This window comes from Motacilla alba, unplaced genomic scaffold (assembly GCF_015832195.1).
Source record: "Motacilla alba alba isolate MOTALB_02 unplaced genomic scaffold, Motacilla_alba_V1.0_pri HiC_scaffold_28, whole genome shotgun sequence".
NCBI lineage: Eukaryota > Metazoa > Chordata > Aves > Passeriformes > Motacillidae > Motacilla > Motacilla alba.
Window position 1 is genome coordinate 5,072,841 of NW_024037374.1, and position 27,055 is coordinate 5,099,895.

At 53.6% G+C, this 27,055-nt stretch overlaps 3 protein-coding genes across 3 annotated transcripts in view; 1 reads left to right on the forward strand and 2 right to left on the reverse strand.

Annotated features, from left to right (window-relative positions):
• The window catches only part of LOC119696422 (olfactory receptor 1G1-like), a 121,142-nt gene that overhangs the window by 70,281 nt on the left and 23,806 nt on the right, over positions 1 to 27,055 (reverse strand). The window lies entirely within an intron of this gene.
• LOC119696421 (olfactory receptor 14J1-like) lies at positions 739 to 3,912 on the reverse strand. Its single transcript, XM_038126153.1, has 2 exons — positions 3,671 to 3,912; positions 739 to 1,694 (listed from the first exon to the last, which is right to left on the reverse strand). The coding sequence occupies exon 2, from the start codon at positions 1,669 to 1,671 to the stop codon at positions 739 to 741; it is 933 nt and encodes a 310-aa protein (XP_037982081.1). The 5' UTR covers positions 1,672 to 1,694; positions 3,671 to 3,912.
• Positions 23,056 to 23,991, forward strand: LOC119696423 (olfactory receptor 14J1-like). Its single transcript, XM_038126157.1, has one exon. It carries the CDS (start codon positions 23,059 to 23,061, stop codon positions 23,989 to 23,991), a length of 933 nt encoding a protein of 310 aa, XP_037982085.1. The 5' UTR covers positions 23,056 to 23,058.

The following is a 27,055-nucleotide window of genomic DNA, read 5'->3' on the forward strand; positions in this document are numbered from 1 at the left end:
GACGCTGCCCTGGGCTGTCCAGCGCAGTGGGGATGGATCAGCCCCTGCTCTGCTGCTCCTTCCCGTCTGCCCCAGGGCCCTTGCAGAGCCCCAGCCATGCTGTTTGCCCCCAGCCTGCCCACGGCCACCCTGGGGCTGCTCACGGGGCTTTTCTGTGCTCAGCCTTGGCCTGGGCGTGTTCTTGAGAGAGCCTGGGCAAGGAGCCTGGAGCCCCCAGGCCTGGCCTGAGGCGTCAGCGCTGCCCCAGCAGTGCCCATGGCCTGTCCCTGCTGCAGCCCCGGCACTGCCACCCCCAGCACTGTGCCCGGCCCCGAGAGCACTCAGGCCCTACAGCAACACCAGGGCCACCAGGGCAGTGGGGCAGGGCCACGGGAGCAGCGCTGGCAGCACCAAGTGCTGCTGCTGCTGCTGGGCACAGCTGCTGTGCCAGCACTGATCTGCCCCCAGCTCTGCACACAGACATTGCTGCTGCAGCTCCAGAGAAGGGAACAAGAGGGGCATCTCTGCTGAAAACTTTGCAGGGAGATCCTTTATTTCATTTAAAGCCACCAAGGGCACAGCTCCTCATTGACACAGTCTGTGGGTCACAGGAAAGTTGGAGAGAAACAAACAATGCCCTTGCATTGTGGACAATATTAAAAAAGCTAAACAATGAAAAAGAACCTCCAAAATGAAAACCAACAAGTACTATCAAAGATGACTTTTATTACAAGTGGTATGGAGAAATTGGAAACCAGTTTAGTATTTCTGAAAGCATTCAGTCATCAGTCTCCCCACTGCAGCCTTGATCTCCTGGTTCCTCAGGCTGTAGATGAGGGGGTTCAGGGCTGGAGGCACCACCGAGTACAGAACTGACAGGGCCAGATCCAGGGATGGGGAGGAGATGGAGGGGGGCTTCAGGTAAGCAAAGGCTGCAGTGCTGAGGAACAGGGAGACCACGGCCAGGTGAGGGAGGCAGGTGGAAAAGGCTTTGTGCCGTCCCTGCTCAGAGGGGATCCTCAGCACAGCCCTGAAGATCTGCACATAGGAGAAAACAATGAACACAAAACAACCAAAAGCTAAACAGATGCTAACAGCAAGAAGCCCCAATTTTCTGAGGCTGGAGTGTGAGCAGGAGAGCTTGAGGACCTGTGGGATTTCACAGAAGAACTGGCCCAGGGCATTGCCCTGGCACAGGGGCAGGGAAAATGTATTGGCCGTGTGCATGAGAGCATTGAGAAAGCCACTGGCCCAGGCAGCTGCTGCCATGTGGGCACAAGCTCTGCTGCCCAGGAGGGTCCCGTAGTGCAGGGGTTTGCAGATGGACACGTAGCGGTCGTAGCACATGACAGTAAGGAGGGCAAGTTCTGATCCAAGGAAGAAGACAAGCATAAATAGCTGAACAGCACATCCTGAGTAGGAGATGGTCCTTGTGTCCCAGAGGGAATTGTGCATGGCTTTGGGGACAGTGGTGCAGATGGAGCCCAGGTCAGTGAGGGCCAGGTTGAGCAGGAAGAAGAACATGGGCGTGTGCAGGTGGTGGCCGCAGGCTACGGCGCTGATGATGAGGCCGTTGCCCAGGAGGGCAGCCAGGGAGATGCCGAGGAAGAGGCAGAAGTGCAGGAGCTGCAGCTGCCGCGTGTCTGCCAATGCCAGCAGGAGGAAGTGGCTGATGGAGCTGCTGTTGGACATTTGCTGTCTCTGGCCACGGGGAGCTGTTCAAGAATGACACAGTGACAAGTCAGGGGAGACTTTCCTGAGCAATGTCCAAGCCCTTTCCTCCAGCCCTGCCCCTGCCACTCTGTGCCACCCAATTTTCCTTCTCTCTGAGCCCTTCTTTCAGCCCCTTGCCTGGAGCTCTGCTGGGATCTGGCCCCGTTGCTGTGACGAGCAGGGGCTCTGCCCATGGGCACCGACAGGTCAGCTCTGCTCTGCAGCCGTGGGGTCATTGGAATGGGGACAGGGGCCAGTCCTGGGGTTGGATTCCATCAGCCCAAACTGCTCCTGAGGCCAAGGAGCTGGGAAGCACCTCCTGTCCCAGGGCTAGTGAGCCATGATGGCCAAAGGCAGTTTGAGAGGGTTTCGTGCTGTGCCCAGGGAGATCAGAGAGAACTGTGCAATGCAAGAGCCTTGGCTGTAACTCAGTGAAGGGGGAGGGCAGCTGCCCTGTCACTCCATCTGTTCCCGGCTGCCCTTTTCTGAGTCCCTGTGTTCCCCTGGAAATCAGCCTGGCACAGCTGAGAGCACAGGGACCCACAGCAGAGCAAACTGGCTCAGCCTGGCTCAGAGTCTCAGCCCCACTCTGGCTAAGGACACTCCTGTCCCCCAGTGTCCCCTGGAGGCAGCTCACAGCTTGGATGGCATCCTGGGGACACACCAAGGCTCCTGTCCATGGCACTGCTTGAGGAGAGTCGGCTCATTGCCAGCCCCCCAGGCTGCCCTGCCCAGAGCTCCCCGGGCACAGGGAGCTGGGACACCCCATTGCTGTGCCCAGCTGCACAGGAGGAGCCCAAGGGCTGGGCCTGACCCTGCAGCTGGAGCTGCCATTCCAGAGAGCCCCTCAGCAATGCCAGCAGCACCTGGGCAAGGCAAGGAGAGAGAGAGCCAGACCTGAGGAAAAGCCTTTCCCTGCCCAGCCCTGCCCAGCCCCTGCCAGGCAGCACCAGGGCAGGACAGTGGCCCTCAGGCCCTGGTCATCAGGGAATGGGCACATGGCCGGAGAGATGCCCTTCATCTCTGGAGCTGCTCTGCCGGCCCAGGAGGGACTGAGGGCCCCGAGCCCCGGGCTGAGGGCTGTGCTGGCTGGGAGGGGACACAAGAGCTGTGCTGCTCGGGGCAGTGTCTGCCCTGCAGGGCAGGGCCGGCAGGTGCCACATCTGCCCTGCAGCAGGGCTTTCCTCAGCACTGCCTCCCTCCCTCCCTGCCCACGGCTCTGCTGCTGGAGCTGTCCCAGCCCCAGCTGCTCCTGTGGCCCCGGGCTCCTTCCCTGCCAGAGCTGCCAGAGCCCAGCCCAGCCCCTGGGCCAGCTCTGCCCTGCAGCTGCTCGGCCCTGCAGGGATTAAAGAACAGCTCCCCCAGCCTGGGCACCATGGAAAGGTGATGCTGCATGGATCTGGAGGCTGGGCAGGTGCAGGCACTTGCTGAGGTGCCCAGAACCCTCAGGGTGATGGTCTAAGAGCCTCAGCCCCTGCCCTGCCCTGCACAGCTGAGTTTTCTATTGCCACCAAGCTGAGCCAGGGAAAAGTGGGAGCACAGATTCAGGAAAGCAGAGACCCAAGCAGGAAACTCCTGCCGTGAACAAGTTCTTGAGAAGTCCCCTCAGAAATGAGCTGGAGCTCTGAGCAGCCCTGGCGCATGCAGCAACTTCTCCACAGCAGCAGGACCTGCCCTGGCAGGAGTCACTCCTTGCACCCACAGCTCCCCTGCAGCATCCATGGGGAGCTGCCAGGCAGGCTGAGAGCTGTCCCTGGCAGGTGGCACATGCCCTGGGCTGGCCAAGAGCCCTGAGGGCTGCAGGAGCTGCTCTGCAGGACAGCCCTGGGCAGCCCTGGCTGCAGCCCCAGCTTCACCCCCTGCAGCCGTCCCTGGCAGCAGGAGCCGTCCTGCCCTGTCCCTCTGACGGTGCCCAGGGCAGCCCCGCTCTGCAGCACATCCTCCCCCAAAGCAGCAACGGCAGCAGAGCCATCCTTACAGTCACATCAGTGCTGTCCTGGGTCAGCTTCAGCAGATCCCTGCAGCCAGAGACTGACTGTGCCAGAAGTGCTGAAGATTTCTCCATTGATGATCTCAGAATTGTCCTTGCAGGTGCTTTGAGCTTCTGTCTTCTCCACTGCTCTCAGGTACCTGCAGGCAGTGCCCTCAGCCCTGCTGGGCTGGGAGAGGAGCTGCTCCTCAGGAGAAATGTCTTTTTGAAGCTCTGCTTGATAGCCAGGAGCTGCCTCTGTGCCAGGAGCCTGGCCCAAGCTCATCAGCACAAAAACAGCACAAGGATTTTAATGAGCCTCTTGGGGATTTGGTGTTGTTTACATCAGACTCAGTCCCTGAGAGAGTCTTCAAAAAACTTCTCAAGAACTCCAAGTCAGATTGAAACTTCAAAGTTCCTTGAAGTTTAATAAGTCCCTCTGAGAAAGTGTCCCCAGGTTCCAGGTAGAGCAGAACACCGGAGGCAGTGATGACAGCTGGGGACAAACAAGGCCAAAAAGCTTTCATCCCCAGGAAATCCTTGGATATACAGAATTTGGGAGGAGAAATCTCAATTTTGACTATGGACACCTTAATGAGAAGGACGGTTCTTTTCCATTGCAAGGAAAACACTGAGCCCCAGTGTTTCAAAACCAGGTGAGAGGCAGCCCCCAAGAGGCCAAGGGCAGCCAGACCTGTCTGTCCTGGCAGCTTTCACTTGGGAGCAATCCTTGGATGAAGGGAGTTTTGGAGGTGGAATCCACATTTGGCCGTGAGCACCTGATCAAGATAGATGGTTTTTTCCAGAGGAAAGAGAAGTGCAAAGCCCAAGTTTTTTGGAAGAAGATGAGAGGTGGCCACCATAGGCCAAACCAGTTAGACCTGTCTCTCCTGACACCTTTTCTGGGGGCGATCCTTGGACATAGGGATTTCTGGAGGTGGAATCGCAATTCTGGTTGTGGGTGCCTGGAATGGAAGAAGAGTTCTTTCCGTTAGGAAAGCACAGAGCCCCAGTGTTTCAAAGGCAGATGAGAAACAGCCCTCAGGAAACCAAGGCCAGCCAGACTTGTCTCCCCTGGCAGCTTTTGTCTGGGATATATCCTTGGAATTCTGGAGGTGGATTCCCAAATTTGCCATGGGGACCTGGATCTGAAAGGTGCTTTTTTTCCCATAAGAAAAAAAAGCACATGGTCCCGGTGTTTCAAAGGCAGATAAGAGGTGGCTCCTGGCTGGCTTGGCCACCCAGATCTGTCTGGATTTCATTTGGGAACAATCTTTGCATATATAGAAATTTGGAGAACGATCCCAATTTCAGGCCATGGGCCCCTGGAGGAGAAGGACAGTTCTCTCCCATAGGAAGGAAAGCCCAGAGCCCCAATGTTCCAGGGGCTGATGAGCAGTGGCCCTCAACATGCCAAGGTCAGCTGGACCTGTCAGGTAGCCCCCAGAAGGCCAAGCCAGTCAAACAGTCAAGACCTGTTCCCTGTCCCCTTGGTTCCATGTGGCCCCACAGTGTCACAATGGACACTTGGTTCCACGAGTCCCTGTAGCGTGACAGTGTTCTCCTTGTCACAATATTCTCCTTGCTTCTGTAGAGTCACAATGGCCCCTTGCTTCTAGAAGGTCTTGAAATCTCACAACCTCCCCTTGGCTCCATGCAGCCTCACTGTGTCACAATGGTGTCCTTGATTCCATGAGGCACCAGAGTGTCACAATGGTCTCCATGATTCCATGAGGCACCAGAGTGTCACAAGGGTCTCCATGATTCCATGAGGCACCAGAGTGTCACAAGGGTCTCCATGATTCCATGAGACACCAGAGTGTCACAAGGGTCTCCTTGATTCCATGAGGCACCAGAGTGTCACAAGGATCTCCATGATTCCATGAGGCACCAGAGTGTCACAAGGGTCTCCTTGATTCCACGAGGTTCCATGGTGTCTCCATGGTGTCCTTGGATCTGCAGTGCCACAATGGCCCCTTGGTTCCATGACTTTCTCCACTGTCAACAATGGATTCTTTGTTCCAATGGGGCCTTGATGTGTCACAACAGCTCCTTGGTTCCGTGACATTCCATAGTGTCATGCATGGAAAATCACACTGTGAAAAGCCAGTGTCCATAAAGGAGACACAGGAGTCCTGCAACTTTATTCCAACAAAGGGAAAGAGTCCACCAGGGCACACGCCCACGGGGTTTTCTCCCTCGAGGTTCTGGAGGGTGCAGCCTCCTTCTATCCAAACTCCAGGCTGCATGTTGCCCTCTTCCTTTCCCCATTGGCCCAGGTACGAGGAAGGTTCAGCCTTCCCAAACCGCCTGTCACATATTCCCCTCCAGAACCTGTGATTTTACCCCAGAGTTCATAAACTCAAGCTGGTGCAGACCCACGTTTCTGTTTCAGGAGCCAAGCTGTCTGGGCTCTGTAATAAAGTTAATGGAGACATTAAAACCCATTTCAATGACGTTAACACCAAAACCTTCACCCATTGAATTGTCTGTAATGAATCTTCCCTATCAGTCACAAGGGACTCCTCATTTCCATGAGTCCTCACAGTGTCACAAGGGCCTGCTTGGTTCCATGAGGTTCCCCAGTGTCACCATGGTGTCCTTGGACCCTGTCTTGGTTTGGAAAGACAGGTGTCTGCTAAGGAAGGCAGGAGCCTCCCCTGAAATGGAAAAATGTAAACCCCCTCCCTCTTGATTGCTATAAATTTGAAATTAAGGGGCTCTCAGGCAAAAATATGGGAGCATGAAATAACAGTTCTTTATTAGGGAGGAAAATAAAAAGATAAAATAAACAATGCAGTAAACCAAAACAACACGGACTGAGTCAGAACACAACCTGACACCCTGTGGGTCAGGGTGTTGGGAGCAGTCCAATTGGAATTGTGGCTGCAGTCCTCCTGGAGTAGCAGGTGTGGTTCTGTTGGAGCAGGGATGCTGTAGAAAAGGGTGGAGTCTTCCTCTGCAGATCCAGTGGAAGAGGCAGCTGTTCCTCTGGGAATCCTGTGGAGACGCTGTGTGGTATTTCCAGAAACTCAAGATGATATCCAGGTAGGAATGCTGGGCTCCTCCCTCTGGGCAGAGCATCTCACAATGGGACGCTGTAGCTCTTGTGGGTCATGCAGTGACATTCAATAGCCTGTTATCAGCAGATGTCCCCCTGGAGGAAGGATTGCTTGTGGAAGAGATAAGGAAAACTTCCCACTGAACAGAAGACAACTGCCATCCAGATGGCAAATGGAATACATCTTGCCTTGCAATCCGGGACAGACCCGCATGGTCACAAGTCACCCACAGTTCCATGAGGTTCCCTAGTGTCACCATGGTCGCTGTCACAGGCTGGGTGAGATCAATGTCCCGAGACACCTTGGGATGAGCTGTCAGTCAGTCACACAGTGGGAACAGCGCTGACCCAGCCCTGATTGCCCGAGCCATCAGAAGTCCCACCTGGGGGGAGGCCCACAAAGGCCCAGGGGCTTAAAAACACAGAGCAGGGTCTGGACCCTGTCTGTTCATTCAGGAGTTTTGAACTCACGCCCATGCTGGAACCCTTGCAGTTGTAGCAATAAGTGTGTCTGTCTATATCTCTTCTGTCTTTCTGTCTCTCTCGCTTTCTGCTCTTTTTAATCCTCTTTACCTGGAACATTTTTGGGTAACTTAACACCTTAAGGATTTAAAGGTTGTCAGGTTAAATGAGCTAACTGGGTCATTCCCTGGTATGGACTCTGCCTTCTCCTGGGGTGTGTGTCTCAAACAGAGACACTGGAACCCCAGCAGCTGGGAGCCATATCAGTGTCTATTTCTATAGAGCTTCTCTCTTTCTGTCGCTCTCTCTTTGCTCTCCTTCTAATGCTCTTTCTATGGAACATTTTTGGGTACCTGAACAACTGAAGTGTTTAAAGGTTTCCAGGTTAAATGGGCCAAGTTAATGAAGTTACTGCTATGATAAGTGCTTTGTGTTGGATTGGATGTTGGATTAAATCCTTTTGCAAAGTTCCTTGGCTTTTTGTACTTTGCCAGTAAAATTTTGTGCCATTCTGACTTCTTGAGAATATCTGGTTGGTGTTTCTCCTGTGCACCAAACTCAAGCAAAGGAGCCTGTGATAAATAGGTGTGATTCATGCTGACAACATTGAAACAATAATTAATTTTGATACAATAATTAATATTTGGAAATAATAAAACAGTTAAAGGTGTAATGCCAAGAAAGAGGAAGCGTTCTCCCCTGCTTTTTCCTGCAGATGTTTAGAACAGGAAGAAGCAAGAGATAACTATTAGTAAATTTACCTGGAAGAGAGGAGAATTTGGTTGAACACCAGGAAAATCTTCATTATATGAGATTTATTGCTTTAACATTGGAACATAATATTGGCTTATATTATGTTAGCTTTGGCTTATACTATAGCAGCTTGGTGTGCATGTGTAATCCAAAAGTTGAAATAAAGGACACAAGGAAGAAGAGAGACCTTCCTCCAAGATGACCCCAAAGAGTGGTGCGACCCCCTAAAAGGATGGTGGAGCATGCGTGATGAAGGTGATGATGAGGGCAGAGATACAAGTGTGACAAATTGAAAATGGGAGAAGATGGTGATGACACACAGCATAAAAGGGGAATTTTGGCTAGACAAGCTTGTATGTGAGATGGCAGGGCCCAAAAGCCCTGCGCTCCGTACCCTGCGCGTACCCCAGGCTTTTTTGTTTTGTTTTGTTTTGTTTGCTTATGTGCTATTATCAGAACCAAATTAACCCTTATTTTAACCAAATTATATTGTCAAAATTTTGAGTGCATTCAATTTTATATATATTAAGCTACTTTAAAAAAATTGCTGTTACATTTAATTTTGTTTGGTTTTTTTTGATTGGGAAAGATGGGCAAATATAACAAGCCTTTGGTTGCCCCCAGCATTTGAGTGTTCTGGGGTGCCACAGCCCCGCAGGCTCACAATGGCCTCTTGTGCCATGAGGCCCCGCTGTGTCACACTGGCCCTCGGCTCCCTGAGGATCTGCAGTGTCCCACGGGTTGATGGCATTGTCCTTGCTGCCCCTCACATCCCCTGCCCCACAAAGAGCCCCGAGCCACCCGTGAGGGACAGGCCCTGCTGGCCCAGGCTGGGCTCAGGGCTTGGCCTTTCTGCTTCCTGCAGCCAAGCCAGGCCCTGCTCAGCATTGCAGCTCCCTGCTCACAGCCTTGGGCTCCCTGCAGTCCTGGCCTCAAGGATCTGCTCTAAGCAGTCCCTGGGGAGCCTTTGGCACTCCCTGCCCTCCCTGGGGCCCAGCCGTGCTCCAGGGGACTTGGAGTTTTGCTGCTGACTCCTTGAGCGGCTTCTTCATCCTTCTCTCAGTGCCTGAGGCTCCTGGACCCAGCCCCAAATCCACCGTGGGGCTGATTAAAGTACAGAAAGCCCTCAGGAGCTCTTGGTCTTCCTTCCATTGTCTTCAAGTCCTCAAGGCATCTGCAGAGATTTGGGTAAGTTTGTAGTTCTTTTAAGGAGAGAGATTTCAAAGCATACCTCATGGCTATTTTTTTAATCAAGGGTGCATTTTTTTTATTTTTCAGATCAGAGAAGAGGTGACAGAAGCATTTCCCAGGTGATTTTGCTGCTGAATGTCTCCTCAGGAGGTCTGGGCATGGACAAGAATGAGCCCCTTGCAGGCTGAGCCTGTTTGGAACACCTGCTCCTCACCCCCAGCCTCACCATGTCTGACATCGCCCACCTGGGACTGACATCCCAAAACATGAAAAGCAATTATGCATCTTTCCATATACATGGAATATAATAATTAAATTTTTTAAAATAACATTATTCTTTATTTTTATTACTTAATTTTTATATTTATATTTTTAAAATGATACATTTTTAGCAACCAAACATTATTTGTCATTGGTTCTACGTAACACAACTCCCTTCATTAGTTGATTGACCTGTATTGGCTATTGATTTCACTATTCTAATTATCCTATTTTTAGTACTTCTGTCATCTTCTTTATCATTTTATTTGGGAGAATGAACCAGTTTGGGGTCCAGGGAGACATTTCTTGGGCACATTTGGGGCAGTTTTGTGCCTGGGAAGGGAATTCAGAGAGAACTTGAGGGTCTGGAGGACATTGGGGGAGCAGAGTGGGAGCTTGGAGGAGCACTTTTTTATTCTGAGGGACAGTTCAGGGTCCGGGGGAGCCCTTGGGGGTCCAGGGGGGCCCTTGGAGGTCAGGGAGATGAATTTGTTTCTGAAGTGTCACAATGGCCCCGCGCTTCCATGAGGCCCTGCACAGGGTCACAATGGCCCTTTGGTTCCGTGGGGCCCCACAGTGTCACCATGGTTTGCACAGGAAGGAAACCACAGAGCCCAAGTGTTTCAGGGGCTGATGAACTGCAGTCACCAGAGGCCAAGGCCAGGCCTGTCTGTCTGTCCTGGCAGGTTTGTCTGGGAGCAACCCTTGGATATTGGAAATTTTGAATGTAGAATCCCAGTTTCAGCCATTTGTGCCAGGGGAGAATGCCAGTTCTTTTCCATAGAAAGGAAAGCTTGGAGTCCCTGAGTTTGGAAGGCAGGTGAGAGCTGGCCCTCAGGAGGCCCAGACCAGCCAGACCTGTCTGGAATGGCAGCTTTTGTGTAAGAGCAATCATTGGATACAGGACTTTTGGAGGTGGAATCCAAATTTCAGCCATGGGCACCTGGAGAAGAAGGATGGTTCCTTTGCATAGGAAGGAATGGGCTGAGCTGTGGTGTTTCAGGGCAGAATAGAGGCGTCCACCAAGAGAACAAAAGACAGAGACCAAGACACTGAGACCAAGGCCAGTCAGAAGTGTCTGTCTTGGCAGCTTTTGTCTGGCAGAAACCCTTGCATATAGGAATTTTGGAGGAGAAATACCAATTTTGGCCATGGGTGCCTGTGCAGTAGGGACGGTTCTTTTCCATAGGAAAGAAAGCACAGAGCCCCAGTGTTTGAGAGCAGGTGAGACCCAGATCTCAGGATGACAAGGAGAGCCAGACTTGTTGGTAATGGCAGCTTTTGTCTGGGAGGAATCCCTGGATATTGGGAATTTTGGAGACTCTATCCCATTTTGGCCATGGATGCTTGAATGAGAAGGGCAATTCTTTTCCATTTGAAGGAAAATCCAGAGCCCCAGTGTTTCAAGAGTACATGAGAAGAGACCCTTGACATGTCGAGGGCAGTTGGACCAGTCAGGCCAAGTCAACCAGACCTGCTCCCTGTTCCCTTGGATTCATGGGGCCCTGCAGTGTCACAGTGGTGGTGTCACTACGGATCCTTGGTTCCATGAGGCCTTGCAGTGTCACAGGGGTCTCCTTGGTGCTGCAGTGTCACAAAGGAGCCTTGCTTCCATGGGGACTCACAATGTCAGAAGGGTCTCCTTGGTTCCATGAGGCCCTGCAGAGCCCCTTGATTCAACGAGGCCTCCAAGTGTCACCATGGCCTCCAGGATTCCATGAGGCCCCGCAATGTCCCAATGGAGTTTTAGTTCCATGGGGTCCTGCACTGTTCCATGGATCCTTAGTTCCATGGGGCCCTGTAGTGTCACAATGGACTCCTTGTTTCCATGGTGCCACACAGTGTGACATTTGCAACTTGGCCTGCAGGGACTCCATAGTGTCACAATGGCTCTCTGCTTCCATAAGGCCTGCAGTGTCACAATGGCCCCATGATTCCATAGGGCCTTGCAGTGCCACAAAACATCATTGGTTTCAATGACCCTCCCAGTGGCACTATGGTAGCTCCACAAGGCCCTGAAGAGCCACAATGGCCCTTTGGTTTCACAAGGCCTCCAAGTGTAAAAATGGCCTCCATGGTCCCATGAGGCCCTGCTGTGTCACAATGGCCCCTTGGTTCCATGATGCCCCACAGTGTCACTAGAGCATTCGCAGGCAACCCCCGAGGAGGGGAGAGAATGATGAGGAGGACTCCATTCTACCAGAAGGCTAATTAATTACTTTATTAAACTATAATATTCTATATTATACTACACTATATTACATTACATCTAAACTGAATCTGCCAAGCACTCAACTGCACACCCTGCACAGAATCCCATGACTGTCAGCCGACAGTCCCGACACACACACACACTTGGCCCTGATAGGCCAAGGAAACAAAACACCATCACTTTGGGTAAACAATCCCCATATTGCATTCTACTGATGCACAAACACAGGCACAGCAAATGATAAGAATCTTTTTTCCTTTCTTTGAGGTTCAGAGAATGTGAATCTCAGAAATATTCTTGGGAAGAGTGGTGCCTTGCTTTTCTCTGTGAGCAGAAACGTGGGTACATGTCACAATGGTATCCTTGGTTCCACGGTGTCAGAATGGACCCTTCATCCCATGGACACCCACAGTGTTCCCTGCAGTCCCCTTGATTCCACAAGGCCCTGCCATGCCACATTGGCCCTCTTGGTTCCAGTGGGTCCCAAAGTGTCAGAAGAGTCTCCATTGCTCCATGAGGCCCTGCAATGTCACTGTGCTCCCCTTGGTTCCACAGGGCCCCACAGTGGAACAATGGACTCTTGGTTCCATGAGGTTCCTCACTCACAATGGTCTCCTTGGATCCGCAGTGGCACAGTGGCCCCTTGGCTCCATGTGGCCACGCTGTGTCACAATGGCTCATGGTTCCATGAGGCCACACAGTTTAACAACAAACCCTTGGTTCCATGAGGCCTTGCTGGGTCACAATGGACTGCTGGTTCCATGAGCTTTCACACTGCCAACAGCAGTCTCCTTGGTTCTGCAGTGTCACCAGGGTCCCTTTGTTCCATGAGGTTCCGCAGTAGAACACGGTCACCTTGGCTCCGTGAGGTTCTGCAGTGTCACAATGGACCCATGGTTCCTCGAGGCCTTGCTGTGCCAGAATGGCCCCTTGGTTCCAAGAGGTTTCTCAGGGTCACAATGGTCTCCTTGGATCCGCAGGATCACAATGGACCATTGGGTCAATGTGCCAAAATGGATTTTGGTTCCATGGGGTTCTGCTGTGTCACAATGGACCCTTTGTTCCATGAGTTTGCACAGTGTCACAGCTGACTCCTTGGTTCTGTGAGGCCCCGCTGTCACCAAATCTCTGAGATAGGAGAATGAGGCTCCTGAACACTGATTTGCTATTTCAGAGGGTATCATTTATTCAGGCCTGAGGTCTAGTGAGGGATAACTCCTAACCTTACATGGACATGAGATTCTACCAGGGTGTTGCTCATATACAGTCACTAAATGCCAATTACAATTCACCCATTTCCATAAAACCCATCCCAAGTTCCCAGATTCAGTCCTTGTTTTCTCTGTCACTGCACCCTTGAGCCAGATGTCTTCTTCTTCTCTTCCAACCATCCTTGCTGGGAAAGCAGCCCCTGCATGCCTTGTTCCTGTGCTGAAAGGTCTCAGGCAGGGTAAAAATGGAATGAAGCCTTTTGGTATCAGCCCAAGGCTTTGTGTGGGCAGGCAGAGGCAGGCAGGAGGCAGAGCTGTCAGCAAAGGAAGGGGCCAGCCAGGTGGGGCAGCCGGGGCATGAGGACAGCCTGCAGGGACAGAGGCGCAGGGCAGGGACACCGTGGCACAGCCTGGGCTGCACAGGGCACAGGCATGGGCAGCAGCTGCAAGGCCCTGACAGAGCCAACCTGGGCAGCACTTGGGCCATGGCTGCTGGCCCTGGGCCTGAGGCAGGAGCAGGAGACAAGTGACCCTTGCAGGCCTGGGGCCTCATTGCCTCCTTGGCCCTGCTCAGCAGCCTGGCAGGGGCCGCCCCATGCTCCTGCCCTTGCCATTGCACATCCCCACATGGCACTGCCCATCCCGGGAAGAGCCCTGAGCAAGGAGGGAGGGACAGCATCTGCCTGGCCAGGGGCTGGGGCTCAGGCCTTGGCCCTTTGCATTCCTGAAACACATCCAGCTTTGCTCAGCACCACAGACACCTTGGCCTTGTTTGTGCCCAGCTCTCATCACTGCCTCCAGTGTTCTGCTCTAACTGGAACCTGGGGACACTTTCTCAGTTGTGTTCCTCAGTGGGACCCATTAAAACTTTAAGAAACTTTGGATTTTAAATTTAACTTTAAGCTCTTGGGAAGTTTTTTGAACATACTCTCAGGGACTGAGTCTGATGTAAACAACTCCAACGCCCTGAGAGGGTCAATAAAGTATCTTTAGTCCAGTGATGGAGAAAGATTTCAAAAAACTTGTAAGAAATACATTTTCCTATTTTAAAGGGTGTATTTTATCACATTTCCATTTAGATCAGAGGCGATTGCAGCATTCTGTGATTGATTTTGACCCAGGGCCTCTCCTCAGGAGCTCTGGCCTGCTCACAGAAGCTGTGCCTTGAGCTCTGACCCAGTGTGCACAACCTTGCTCCACATTCCCCAGCCCCATCCTGTCTGTCCTCCCTCCCCTGGCACCTGCTGTGCTTGGAGAGCTGGCTGCACTCAGGCTAAGAGGGCTTTTCCCTTGTTGTAGTTTTGAAGCAATCTGAAACTCCTGAGTTTCCCCACTGCAAACAGACACACTCCTCAGGTGTGTGCCAGCCCAAGGTGCCCCCAAAGCACTGCAGAGCTGCCCTGGGCCAGCTGCGAGGGTGGATCATCAGCCCAACCTGCACTGGGCACTGCAAGGGGCTGTGGCCATGGGCACTGCCCTGACCCCACTGCTGGGTTTGGCTGCCACGGCAACCGTGAGCCATTAAACTGTGCTTGGAAACACTGGGCAGGACTGGGACATACTGGGGAACACTGGGAACGCTGTGGGAGACACTGGGACAGACTGGGAGTGACACTGGGGAGGACTGGGACAACCTGGGAACACGGGGAATGGTAAGGGGGAATCCGGGTGGACTGCAAGGGTAAACACTGGGACATACTGGAAGTGATATTGGGAGTTATACTGGGGTAAACTGGGGACACTGGGAAGCCACTGGAGAAGGCTGAGGGGAACTGGAAGGGACTGGGAATGAAGTCAGGTGTATTGGCAGGGACTGGAGGGGCGCTGGCGTTGTACTGTGCTTTACCGGGGATGAACTGGGCTGTGCTGGGAGGGACTGGAGGAGGGTGAATGTGCGCTTCCCGCCGCCACCGCCTCCTTTTGTTTGAGGCTCCCGCCAATCAGCGCCCGCAGCCAATCAGCGCCGGGATCAGGGCCTCGGGGGCGGGGCTTAGGCCAAGCAACAAATGTTTGGGTTCTTGCATACAACTCCCGTCATGCCCCGCGGTCCGATTGAGCACCATTGGAGCCGGGACTACAGCGCCCGTCATGCCCCGCGCTCCACAGACCGCGCCCCCCACCCCCGGTATCCGCCCCCCATCTGTCCCGTAAGTGTCCCCCAGACCCTCCAGGATCCCGCAGTGCCCCTCAGCGCCCATTCGGGGCCTTCCAAAAGCGTCCCCGGATCCCCTGAGTGCTCCCAACCCCACAGATGCCCGGTACAGCCACTTCTGGGAATTCATCTCCTCTCATCCTCCGCGGCCCCAGAGCCCCTCATAACACAGTCCCGCGCCTAAAACTCCTGCCGTGCCCCGCGCTCTAAAGAGCCCCGTTGGAGCTCCCCGAGCTCCCCTCAAAGAGTCCCGAACCGTTTACGTTCCCCCCGAGGACTTCAAGTCGCGGCTCGGACGCAAAAGTGTCCCCCAAGTGCCTTCCCGGACCCCCAAACGCCGCGTTCCATCCACTTCCGGGACTACAACACCCATCATGCTCCGCGGCGCACGTCCCGCGCTATTCCAGCCGGGACTTCATCTCCCGTCACGCCCCGCGCCCCACCGAGAGCCATTGCAGCTGCGCCTCGAACTCCCGTGATGCTCCGCGGCCCCGTTCAACCGTATCACACCCGCGCCTCCAACTCCCATCACCCCCCGCGCCCCAGAGAGCCCCGTTCGAGCCCCCCAAGGGCCCGCCCGGACCCCGAAGGGCCCCAAATTCCCCTCCCTGACCTCCAAGGGCCCCCCCGGACCCCCAAGTGCTCCCCCGGACCCCGAACTGTCCCTCAGCATCCCTGAGTGCCCCTCCAAGTGCCCACCCGGCTGCCCCAAGTGTCCTCCAGAGCCTCAAGTTCTCTCTGAATTCCCTCCCCAGACTCAAAACTGCCCCAAAAGGGCTCCAGAAATGTCTCCAGGGACCCCAAAGTGCACCCCCTTGATCCTGTCTGAGAAAAAGAGAAAAAGCATGACAAAAGTAACTAGAAATATTACTAATTATCAAAAAGAGGGATAGATAAATAACCAATGGAGCTTAATTAATCAGTGGAAGGAATTGTGTTATTGAGATCCAATGAACATTAATTTCCTTGGCTGCTAAAAATGTTTAGATTTGTTATAAAAATAGAAAAACTAACTAATAAAAAGCAATCACTTTATTATAAATTAAAATATATCTAAAATAAATATTTTTTCATTAATATTACCACTAAAGAATAAATGACATGAACATTTTTGTTTGTTTTGGGATGTCAGTCCCAGGTGGGCAATGTCAGACATGGTGAGGCTGGGGGTGAGGAGCAAGGTTTCCAAAATGGGGTCAGCCTGCAAGGGGCTCATTCTTGTCCATGCCCAGACCTCCTGAGGAGACATTCAGCATCAAGATCACTTGGGGAATGTTTCTGCCACCTCCTCTCTGAACAGGAAAATAGAAACCTATTCCCTGGATTAAAACCAAAAATCATGAGGTGCACTTTGAAATCTCCCTCCTGAGCAGAACTCCAAAGTGACTCCAATCACTGCACAAGGCCTGGAACCTTGAAGACAATGGAAGGAAGACCAAGAGCTCCTGAGGGCTTTCTGTACTTTAATCAGCCCCACGGTGGATTTGGGGCTGGCTCCAGGAGCCTCAGGCACTGAGAGAAGGATGAAGAAGCCGCTCAAGGAGTCAGCAGCAAAACTCCAAGTCCCCTGGAGCACGGCTGGGCCCCAGGGAGGGCAGGGAGTGCCAAAGGCTCCCCAGGGACTGCTGAGAGCAGATCCTTGAGGCCAGGACTGCAGGGAGCCCAAGGCTGTGAGCAGGGAGCTGCAATGCTGAGCAGGGCCTGGCTTGGCTGCAGGAAGCAGAAAGGCCAAGCCCTGAGCCCAGCCTGGGCCAGCAGGGCCTGTCCCTCACGGGTGGCTCGGGGCTCTTTGTGGGGCAGGGGATGTGAGGGGCAGCAAGGACAATGCCATCAACCCGTGGGACACTGCAGATCCTCAGGGAACCGAGGGCCAGTGTGACACAGCGGGGCCTCATGGCACAAGAGGCCATTGTGAGCCTGCGGGGCTGTGGCACCCCAGAACACTCAAATGCTGGGGGCAACCAAAGGCTTGTTATATTTGCCCATTTTTCCCAATCAAAAAAACCAAACAAAATTAAATGTAACAGCAATTTTTTTTAAAGTAGCTTAATATATATAAAATTGAATGCACTCAAAATATTGACAATATAATTTGGCTAAAATAAGGGTTTATTTGGTTCTGATAATAGCACATAAGCAAACAAAGCAAAACAAAACAAAAAAGCCTGGGGTACGCGCAGGGTACGGAGCGCAGGGCTTTTGGGCCCCGCCATCTCACATACAAGCTTGTCTAGCCCAAATTCCCCTTTTATGCTGTGTGTCATCACCATCTCCTCCCATTTTCAATTTGTCACACTCGTATCTCTGCCCTTATCATCACCTTCATCACGCATGCTCCACCATCCTTTTAGGGGGTCGCACCACTCTTTGGGGTCATCTTGGAGGAAGGTCTCTCTTCTTCCTTGTGTACTTTATTTCACCTTTTGGATTACACATGCACACCAAGCTGCTATAGTATAAGCCAAAGCTAACATAATATAAGCCAATATTATGTTCCAATGTTAAAGCAATAAATCCCATATAATGAACATTTTTCTGGTGTCCAACCAAATTCTCCTCTCTTCCAGGTAAATTTAGTAATAGTTATCTCTTGCTTCTTCCTGTTCTGAACATCTGCAGGAAAAAGGGGGGGAGAACCCTTCCTCTTTCTTGGCATTACACATTTAACTGTTTTATTAATTCCAAATAGTAATTATTGTATCAATATTAATTACTATTTAAATTTTGTCAGCATGAATCACACCTATTTATCACAGACTCCTTTACTCGAGTTTGGTGCACAGGAGAAACACCAACCAGATATTCGCAAGAAGTCAGAATGAGACAAAATTTTACTGGCAAAGTACAAAAAGCCAAGGAACTTTGCAAAAGGATTTAATCCAACATCCAATCCAACATAAAGCACTTATCATAGCAGTAACTTCATTAACTTGGCCCATTTAACCTGGAAACCTTTAAACACTTCAGTTCTTCAGGTACCCAGAAATGTTCCATAGAAAGAGCATTAGAAGGAGAGCAAAGAGAGAGTGACAGAAAGACAGAAGCTCTATAGAAATAGACACTGATATGGCTCCCAGCTGCTGGGGTTCCAGTGTCTCTGTTTGAGACACACACCCCAGGAGAAGGCAGAGTCCATACCAGGGGCTGACCTAGTTAGCTCATTTAACCTGAAAACCTTTAAATCCTTAAGGTGTTAAGTTACCCAAAAATGTTCCAGGTAAAGAGGATTAAAAAGAGCAGAAAGCGAGAGAGACAGAAAGACAGAAGAGATATAGACAGACACACTTATTGCTACAACTGCAAGGGTTCCAGCATGGGCGTGAGTTCAAAACTCCTGAATGAACAGACAGGGTCCAGACCCTGCTCTGTGTTTTTAAGCCCCTGGGCCTTTGTGGGCCTCCCCCCAGGTGGGACTTCTGATGGCTCGGGCAATCAGGGCTGGGTCAGCGCTGTCCCCACTGTGTGACTGATTGACAGCTCATCCCAAGGTGTCTCGGGACATTGATCTCACCCAGCCTCTGACAGCGACCATGGTGACACTGGGGAACCTCATGGAACCGTGGGTGACTTGTGACCATGCGGGTCTGTCCCAGATTGCAAGGCAAGATGTATTCTATTTGCCATCTGGATGGCAGTTGTCTTCTGTTCAGTGGGAAGTTTTCCTTATCTCTTCCACAAGCAATCCTTCCTCCAGGGGGACATCTGCTGATAACAGGCTATTGAATGTCACTGCATGACCCACAAGAGCTACAGCGTCCCATTGTGAGATGCTCCGCCCAGAGGCAGGAGCCCAGCATTCCTACCCGGATATCATCTTGAGTTTCTGGAAATACCACACAGCGTCTCCACAGGATTCCCAGAGGAACAGCTGCCTCTTCCACTGGATCTGCAGAGGAAGACTCCACCCTTTTCTACAGCATCCCTGCTCCAACAGAACCACACCTGCTACTCCAGGAGGACTGCAGCCACAATTCCAATGGGTCTGCCACCAACACCCTGACCCACAGGGTGTCAGGTTGTGTTCTGACTCAGTCCGTGTTCTTTTGGTTTACTGCATTGTTTATTTTATCTTTTAATTTTTTTTCCCTAATAGAGAACTGTTATTCCTGCTCCTGTATTTTTGCCTGAGAGCCCCTAATTTCAAATTTAGAGAAACTCATGCAAGCAAGGGGTCATTGTGGCAATGCAGAACCAAGGACACCATGGAGGCACCATGGAACCTCATGGAATCAAGGAGACCCTTGTGACACTCTGGTACCTCATGGAATCAGGGAGACCATTGTGACACTCTGGCGCCTCATGGAATCATGGAGACAATTGTGACACTCTGGTGCCTCATGGAATCATGCCAATCACTGTAAAACTCAGAACCCCTATGAAACCAAGGGTCAAGGATGAAACTATGGGGCCATAGAACCAAGGAGCCATTGTGACACAGTGAGGCTGCATGGAGCCGAGGGGATCTTGTGAGATTTCAAGACCTTCTAGAAGCAAGGGGCCATTGTGACTCTACAGAAGCAAGGAGAATATTGTGACAAGGAGAACACTGTCACGCTACAGGGACTCATGGAACCAAGGAGTCCATTGTGACACTGTGGGGCCCCATGGAACCAAGGGGACAGGGAACAGGTCTTGACTGTTTGACAGGCTTGGCCTTCTGGGGGCCACCTGACAGGTCCAGCTGACCTTGGCATGTTGAGGACCACTGCTCATCAGCCCCTGGAGCACTGGGGCTCTGGGCTTTCCTTCCTATGGGAGAGAACTGTCCTTCTCCTCCAGGGGCTCATGGCCTGAAATTGGGATCGTTCTCCAAATTTCTGTATATGCAAAGATTTTTCCCAGATGAAATCCAGACAGATCTGGGTGGCCAAGCCAGCCAGGAGTCACCTCTTATCTGCCTTTGAAACACCGGGACCATGTGCTTTTCTTTCTTATGGGAAAAAAGCACCTTTCACATTCAGGTCCCCATGGCAAATTTGGGAATCCGCCTCCAGAATTCCAAGGATATATCCCAGACAAAAGCTGCCAGGGGAGACAAATCTGGCTGGCCTTGGCTTCCTGAGGGCTGTTTCTCATCTGCCTTTGAAACACTGGGGCTCTGTGCTTTCCTAACGGAAAGAACTCTTCTTCCATTCCAGGCACCCACAACCAGAATTGAGATTCCACCTCCAAAAATCCCTATGTCCAAGGATAGCCCCCAGAAAAGGTGTCAGGAGAGACAGGTCTAACTGGTTTGGCCTATGGTGGCCACCTCTCATCTTCTTCCAAAAAACTTGGGCTGTGCACTTCTCTTTCCTCTGGAAAAAACCATCCATCTTGATCAGGTGCTCACGGCCAAACGTGGATTCCACCTCCAAAACTCCCTTCATCCAAGGATTGCTCCCAAGTGAAAGCTGCCAGGACAGACAGGTCTGGCTGCCCTTGGCCTCTTGGGGGCTGCCTCTCACCTGGTTTTGAAACACTGGGGCTCAGTGTTTTCCTTGCAATGGAAAAGAACCGTCCTTCTCATTAAGGTGTCCATAGTCAAAATTGAGCTTTCTCCTCCCAAATTCTGTATATCCAAGGATTTCCTGGGGATGAAAGCTTTTTGGCCTTGTTTGTCCCCAGCTGTCATCACTGCCTCCAGCGTTCTGCTCTACCTGGAACCTGGGGACACTTTCTCAGAGGGACTTATTAAACTTCAAGGAACTTTGAAGTTTCAATCTGACTTGGAGTTCTTGAGAAGTTTTTTGACGACTCTCTCAGGGACTGAGTCTGATGTAAACAACACCAAAGTCCCAAGAGGCTCATTAAAATCCTTGTGCTGTTTTTGTGCTGATGAGCTTGGGCCAGGCTCCTGGCACAGAGGCAGCTCCTGGCTATCAAGCAGAGCTTCAAAAGGACATTTCTCCTGAGGAGCAGCTCCTCTCCCAGCCCAGCAGGGCTGAGGGCTCTGCCTGCAGGTACCTGAGAGCAGTGGAGAGGACAGAGGCTCAAAGCAGCTGCAAGGACAATTCTGAGATCATCAATGGAGAAATCTTCAGCACTTCTGGCACAGTCAGTCCCTGGCTGCAGGGATCTCCTGAAGCTGACCCAGGACAGCACTGATGTGACTGTAAGGATGGCTCTGCTGCTGTTTCTGCTTTGGGGGAGGATGTGCTGCAGAGCGGGGCTGCCCTGGGCACCGTCAGAGGGACAGGGCAGGACGGCTCCTGCTGCCAGGGACGGCTGCAGGGGGTGAAGCTGGGGCTGCAGCCAGGGCTGCCCAGGGCTGTCCTGCAGAGCAGCTCCTGCAGCCCTCAGGGCTCTTGGCCAGCCCAGGGCATGTGCCACCTGCCAGGGGCAGCTCTCAGCCTGCCTGGCAGCTCCCCATGGACACTGCAGGGGAGCTGTGGGTGCAAGGAGTGACTCCTGCCAGGGCAGGTCCTGCTGCTGTGGAGAAGTTGCTGCATGCGCCAGGGCTGCTCAGAGCTCCAGCTCATTTCTGAGGGGACTTCTCAAGAACTTGTTCACGGCAGGAGTTTCCTGCTTGGGTCTCTGCTTTCCTGAATCTGTGCTCCCACTTTTCCCTGGCTCAGCTTGGTGGCAATGGAAACTCAGCTGTGCAGGGCAGGGCAGGGGCTGAGGCTCTTAGACCATCACCCTGAGGATTCCTGGGCACCTCAGCAAGTGCCTGCACCTGCCCAGCCTCCAGATCCATGCAGCATCACCTTTCCATGGTGCCCAGGCGGGGGGAGCTGTTCTTTAATCCCTGCAGGGCCGAGCAGCTGCAGGGCAGAGCTGGCCCAGGGGCTGGGCTGGGCTCTGGCAGCTCTGGCAGGGAAGGAGCCGGGGGCCACAGGAGCAGCTGGGGCTGGGACAGCTCCAGCAGCAGAGCCGTGGGCAGGGAGGGAGGGAGGCAGTGCTGAGGGAAGCCCTGCTGCAGGGCGGATGTGGCACCTGCCGGCCCTGCCCTGCAGGGCAGACACTGCCCCGAGCAGCACAGCTCTTGTGTCCCCTCCCAGCCAGCACAGCCCTCAGCCCGGGGGCTCGGGGCCCTCAGTCCCTCCTGGGCCGGCAGAGCAGCTCCAGAGATGAAGGGCATCTCTCCAGCCATGTGCCCATTCCCTGCTGACCAGGGCCTGAGGGCCACTGTCCTGCCCTGGTGCTGCCTGGCAGGGGCTGGGCAGGGCTGGGCAGGGAAAGGCTTTTCCTCAGGCTTGGCTCTCTCTCCCCTTGCCTTGCCCAGGTGCTGCTGGCATTGCAGAGGGGCTCTCTGGAATGGCAGCTCCAGCTGCAGGGTCAGGCCCAGCCCTTGGGCTCCTCCTGTGCAGCTGGGCACAGCAATGGGGTGTCCCAGCTCCCTGTGCCCGGGGAGCTCTGGGCAGGGCAGCCTGGGGGGCTGGCAATGAGCCGACTCTCCTCAAGCAGTGCCATGGACAGGAGCCTTGGTGTGTTCCCGGGATGCCATCCAAGCTGTGAGCTGCCTCCAGGGGACACTGGGGGACAGGAGTGTCCTTAGCCAGAGTGGGGCTGAGACTCTGAGCCAGGCTGAGCCAGTTTGCTCTGCTGTGGGTCCCTGTGCTCTCAGCTGTGCCAGGCTGATTTCCAGGGGAACACAGGGACTCAGAAAAGGGCAGCCGGGAACAGATGGATTGACAGGGCAGCTGCCCTCCCCCTTCACTGAGTTACAGCCAAGGCTCTTGCATTGCACAGTTCTCTCTGATCTCCCTGGGCACAGCAGGAAACCCTCTCAAACTGCCTTTGGCCATCATGGCTCACTAGCCCTGGGACAGGAGGTGCTTCCCAGCTCCTTGGCCTCAGGAGCAGTTTCGGCTGATGGAATCCACCCGCAGGACTGGCCCCTGTCCCCATTCCCATGACCCCATTGCTGCAGAGCAGAGCTGACCCCTCAGTGTCCGTGGGCAGAGCCCCTGCTCATCACAGCAACGGGGCCAGATCCCAGCAGAGCTCCAGGCACGGGGCTGAAAGAAGGGCTCAGAGAGAAGGAAAATTGGGTGGCACAGAGTGGCAGGGGCAGGGCTGGAGGAAAGGGCTTGGACATTGCTCAGGAAAGTCTCCCCTGACTTGTCACTGTGTCTTTCTTAAACAGCTCCCCGTGGCCAGAGACAGCAAATGTCCAACAGCAGCTCCATCAGCCACTTCCTCCTGCTGCCATTGGCAGACACGCGGCAGCTGCAGCTCCTGCACTTCTGCCTCTTCCTCGGCATCTCCCTGGCTGCCCTCCTGGGCAACGGCCTCATCATCAGCGCCGTAGCCTGCGGCCACCACCTGCACACGCCCATGTTCTTCTTCCTGCTCAACCTGGCCCTCACTGACCTGGGCTCCATCTGCACCACTGTCCCCAAAGCCATGCACAATTCCCTCTGGGACACCAGCACCATCTCCTACTCAGGATGTGCTGTTCAGCTATTTATGCTTGTCTTCTTCCTTGGATCAGAGCTTGCCCTCCTGACCATCATGTGCTACGACCGCTACGTGTCCATCTGCAAACCCCTGCACTACGGGACCCTCCTGGGCAGCAGAGCTTGTGCCCACATGGCAGCAGCTGCCTGGGCCAGTGGCTTTCTCAATGCTCTCATGCACACGGCCAATACATTTTCCCTGCCCCTGTGCCATGGCAATGCCCTGGGCCAGTTCTTCTGTGAAATCCCACAGGTCCTCAAGCTCTCCTGCTCACACTCCAGCCTCAGAAAATTGGGGCTTCTTGCTGTTAGCATCTGTTTAGCTTTTGGCTGTTTTGTGTTCATTGTTTTCTCCTATGTGCAGATCTTAAGGGCCGTGCTGAGGATCCCCTCTGAGCAGGGACGGCACAAAGCCTTTTCCACCTGCCTCCCTCACCTGGCCGTGGTCTCCCTGTTCCTCAGCACTGCAGCATTTGCTTACCTGAAGCCCCCCTCCATCTCCTCCCCATCCCTGGATCTGGCAGTGTCAGTTCTGTACTCGGTGGTGCCTCCAGCCCTGAACCCCTTCATCTACAGCCTGAGGAACCAGGAGCTCAAGGCTGCAGTGGGGAGACTGATGACTGAATGCTTTCAGAAACACTAAACTGGTTTCCAATTTCTCCATAGCTCTTGCAATAAAAGTCATCTTTGATAGTACTTGTTGGTTTTCATTTTGGAGGTTCTTTTTCATTGTTTTGCTTTTTTAATATTGTCCACAATGCAAGGGCATTTTTTGTGCCATTTGTCATTTTGTTTCTCTCCAACTTTCCTGTGACCCACAGACTGTGTCAATGAGGAGCTGTGCCCTTGGTGGCTTTAAATGAAATAAAGGATCTCCCTGCAAAGTTTTCAGCAGAGATGCCCCTCTTGTTCCCTTCTCTGGAGCTGCAGCAGCAATGTCTGTGTGCAGAGCTGGGGCAGATCAGTGCTGGCACAGCAGCTGTGCCCAGCAGCAGCAGCACTTGGTGCTGCCAGTGCTGCTCCCGTGGCTCTGCCCCGCTGCCCTGGTGGCCCTGGTGTTGCTGTAGGGCCTGAGTGCTCTTGGGGCTGGGCACAGTGCTGGGGGTGGCAGTGCCGGGGCTGCAGCAGGGACAGGCCATGGGCACTGCTGGGGCAGCGCTGACGCCTCAGGCCAGGCCTGGGGGCTCCAGGCTCCTTGCCCAGGCTCTCTCAAGAACACGCCCAGGCCAAGGCTCAGCACAGAAAAGCCCCGTGAGCAGCCCCAGGGTGGCCGTGGGCAGGCTGGGGGCAAACAGCATGGCTGGGGCTCTGCAAGGGCCCTGGGGCAGATGGGAAGGAGCAGCAGAGCAGGGGCTGATCCATCCCCAGTGCGCTGGACAGCCCAGGGCAGCGTCCCAGAGCGTCCTCATGGAGCTGCCAACAACATCCCCTCTCTGCAGCCCTGGCCTCTCCCCCAGCTCCCAGAGGTGCTGCATCCTTGCAGGCACAGGCACGGCAGCACTGGCTCAGGAGCCCCTGTTTGCATTGCACACAGCAGGCGGGAGCACCCCCATGCTGTTGCTGTCGGGACATGAACCTGAGGGAGGACAAATGCCATCAGCCCCTGGGGCCAGGAAGGGCTGGGGGACACCAGGGAAACCATTCAGCTTTGTCCTGGCCTCTGCAGTCAGCCAGAAAGTTTGTTCCCATGAGCTGGGAGTTTCCTGTCCCACTGCAGACGCTGTTGCTCAGAGCCAGGGCTGCCTGGCAGCCACCCCCAAACAGCCCCGAGGATTTCCTTGGCTTCACCTTTGCTTTCATTCCTCTTCCCTGATCCAGATTTCTTCCTATTGCCCAGCCCTGTCCCCTCCCCTGCAAACAGCCCATCCCTGTTTGCCCTTTCCTCTCTGGCCCCACTCCCCATTGCAGTTCCTGGCTTGGCACCATGGGAACGTCCCTTGGGGAGCAGGATCATCCTACAAGTGCTGCAGGAATTGTCTGCAGGCTCCTGCAGTGCCTCGTGCTGCTCCCTTGCCAGAGGCACCACAGGCCAGGGGGCACATCTGGGCTGCTGTGTCTGCCTGTGGGGCTCCCTGTTCTGGGCAATGAGGAGGGGCTGCAGAGGCTCTGCAGGACTGACAGGATGGGCTTTGGGGCTGGCAGGAGCAGCTGAGGGACCTGGGCTGCTGGAGCTTCTGAAGAGGAGGCCCAGGGCTCATCCTGCCACTGCTCCAAGGGTGGTTCCAGAGAGTCACAGAATCAGCAAGGCTGGAAAAGCCCTTGGAGATCATCAAGTCCAACCTGTGCCGTGACACCACCTTGTCTCCCTGAGCCTCCTCTTCTCCAGGATAAACATCCCCAGCTCCCTCAGCCACTCCTCACAGCACTTGTGTTCCAGACCCCTCACCAGCCTTGTTGCCCTTCTCTGGACACGCTCCAGCCCCTCCATGGCCTTCCTAAATTGATGTGCCCAGAACTATCTCGACACAGCACTCAAGGTGCAGTCCAAGCAGTGCCACGTAGAGGGGAAGAATCACTGCCTGGGTCGTGCTCGCCACACAATTCCTCATCCATAGGAATTCCAGGAGTTAGACGAGGGAAATGGTGGAGAGGTGTCGGGCACAAAGTGTTATTGGTTTTCAGCCATGAAGGGTCTTGATTTTCATATCTATTCAGAGTGCTTTAGGAGGTGAGCTTGGCTGTGGCCCAGCTCCATCCTCCTGCGGGGCTCAGGGCCTGTTCCTGGCCATGGCCAGCCCTGGCTGCCTCTCTGCTGGCCCAGAGGCCGGCAGAGCCCGGGGCAGGGCTGTCTGTGCAGCCCCACAGGTGCCAGGGGCTCTGCAGGAGCTGGCAGAGGCTGCCCAGCAGGGAGGCCACGGGGCACAGAGCCCCAAGGCTGCTGTGGGCACCACGGCACAGGGGCCGTTCCCAGCCGCAATGCTCCTGGCCTGGGCTGGGCCTGCCCAGGGGCTGGGGCACCATGGCTGGGCCAGCACAGGGCCACAAAGGGGCCACGCAGCCGCTGCCGGGGCTGGCAGCAAGGCCGGGCACTCACAAGCAATTGCTGAGCATGGCCTGCGCTGGGCAGGGCTGACTGTGCCAAAGGCAGAGCTCAGCTGCCCTTGGTGGCTGCAGGAGCAGTCAAGAGCCCAAAGAGCCTCCATGGCTGTGCTGGAGACCAAGGCTGGAGGAGGGAAAGGCAGGGCTGGTGTGGGATGGGGAGCGGGATTTAATTCCAGCAGACACTGATGTGAGGCTTAGGAAGACTTGAAGAGAAGTGAAGCTTCACAAACCTCAAAGGGCGGGATGTTACCAGATTGTTACAGATATGTCAAAATTCATAGTGTGATAAATTAGTAATATGCAGTTAATATGCTGAATGTAATGTCACTATAAGTACAGTAATTATAAATATACTAAAATATAGCTCTTTCTTAGATCTGTTAAAAGAATATTACGAGTTTGCAACTCTAAATAAAAACTGCTGAAGGAAACATGCCCAGGCTAGTTACCAAAGCTAAAGAATGGAGTTTACATAGTAGCTCTCAGGGCTTGGGAAGCCAGTTGTCTTACACATACCACACGTAGTTTTGCCACATTTACATGTGAAGAAGAGGAAGGCAACCCAGAAATTGGGAAATCTTAAATAAGTCAGGAATAAGCTATCAGCGGCACACCTGGCCACAGATAGCTGGAGAGATAGCATATTTTATGATAATTCACTTAGT

What these genes read in the sequence shown, in the direction of transcription:
- LOC119696421 (XM_038126153.1), bottom strand. Translation starts at nt 1,671, where the DNA reads ATGTCCAACAGCAGCTCCATCAGCCACTTCCTCCTGCTGGCATTGGCA.
- LOC119696423 (XM_038126157.1), top strand. Translation starts at nt 23,059, where the DNA reads ATGTCCAACAGCAGCTCCATCAGCCACTTCCTCCTGCTGCCATTGGCA.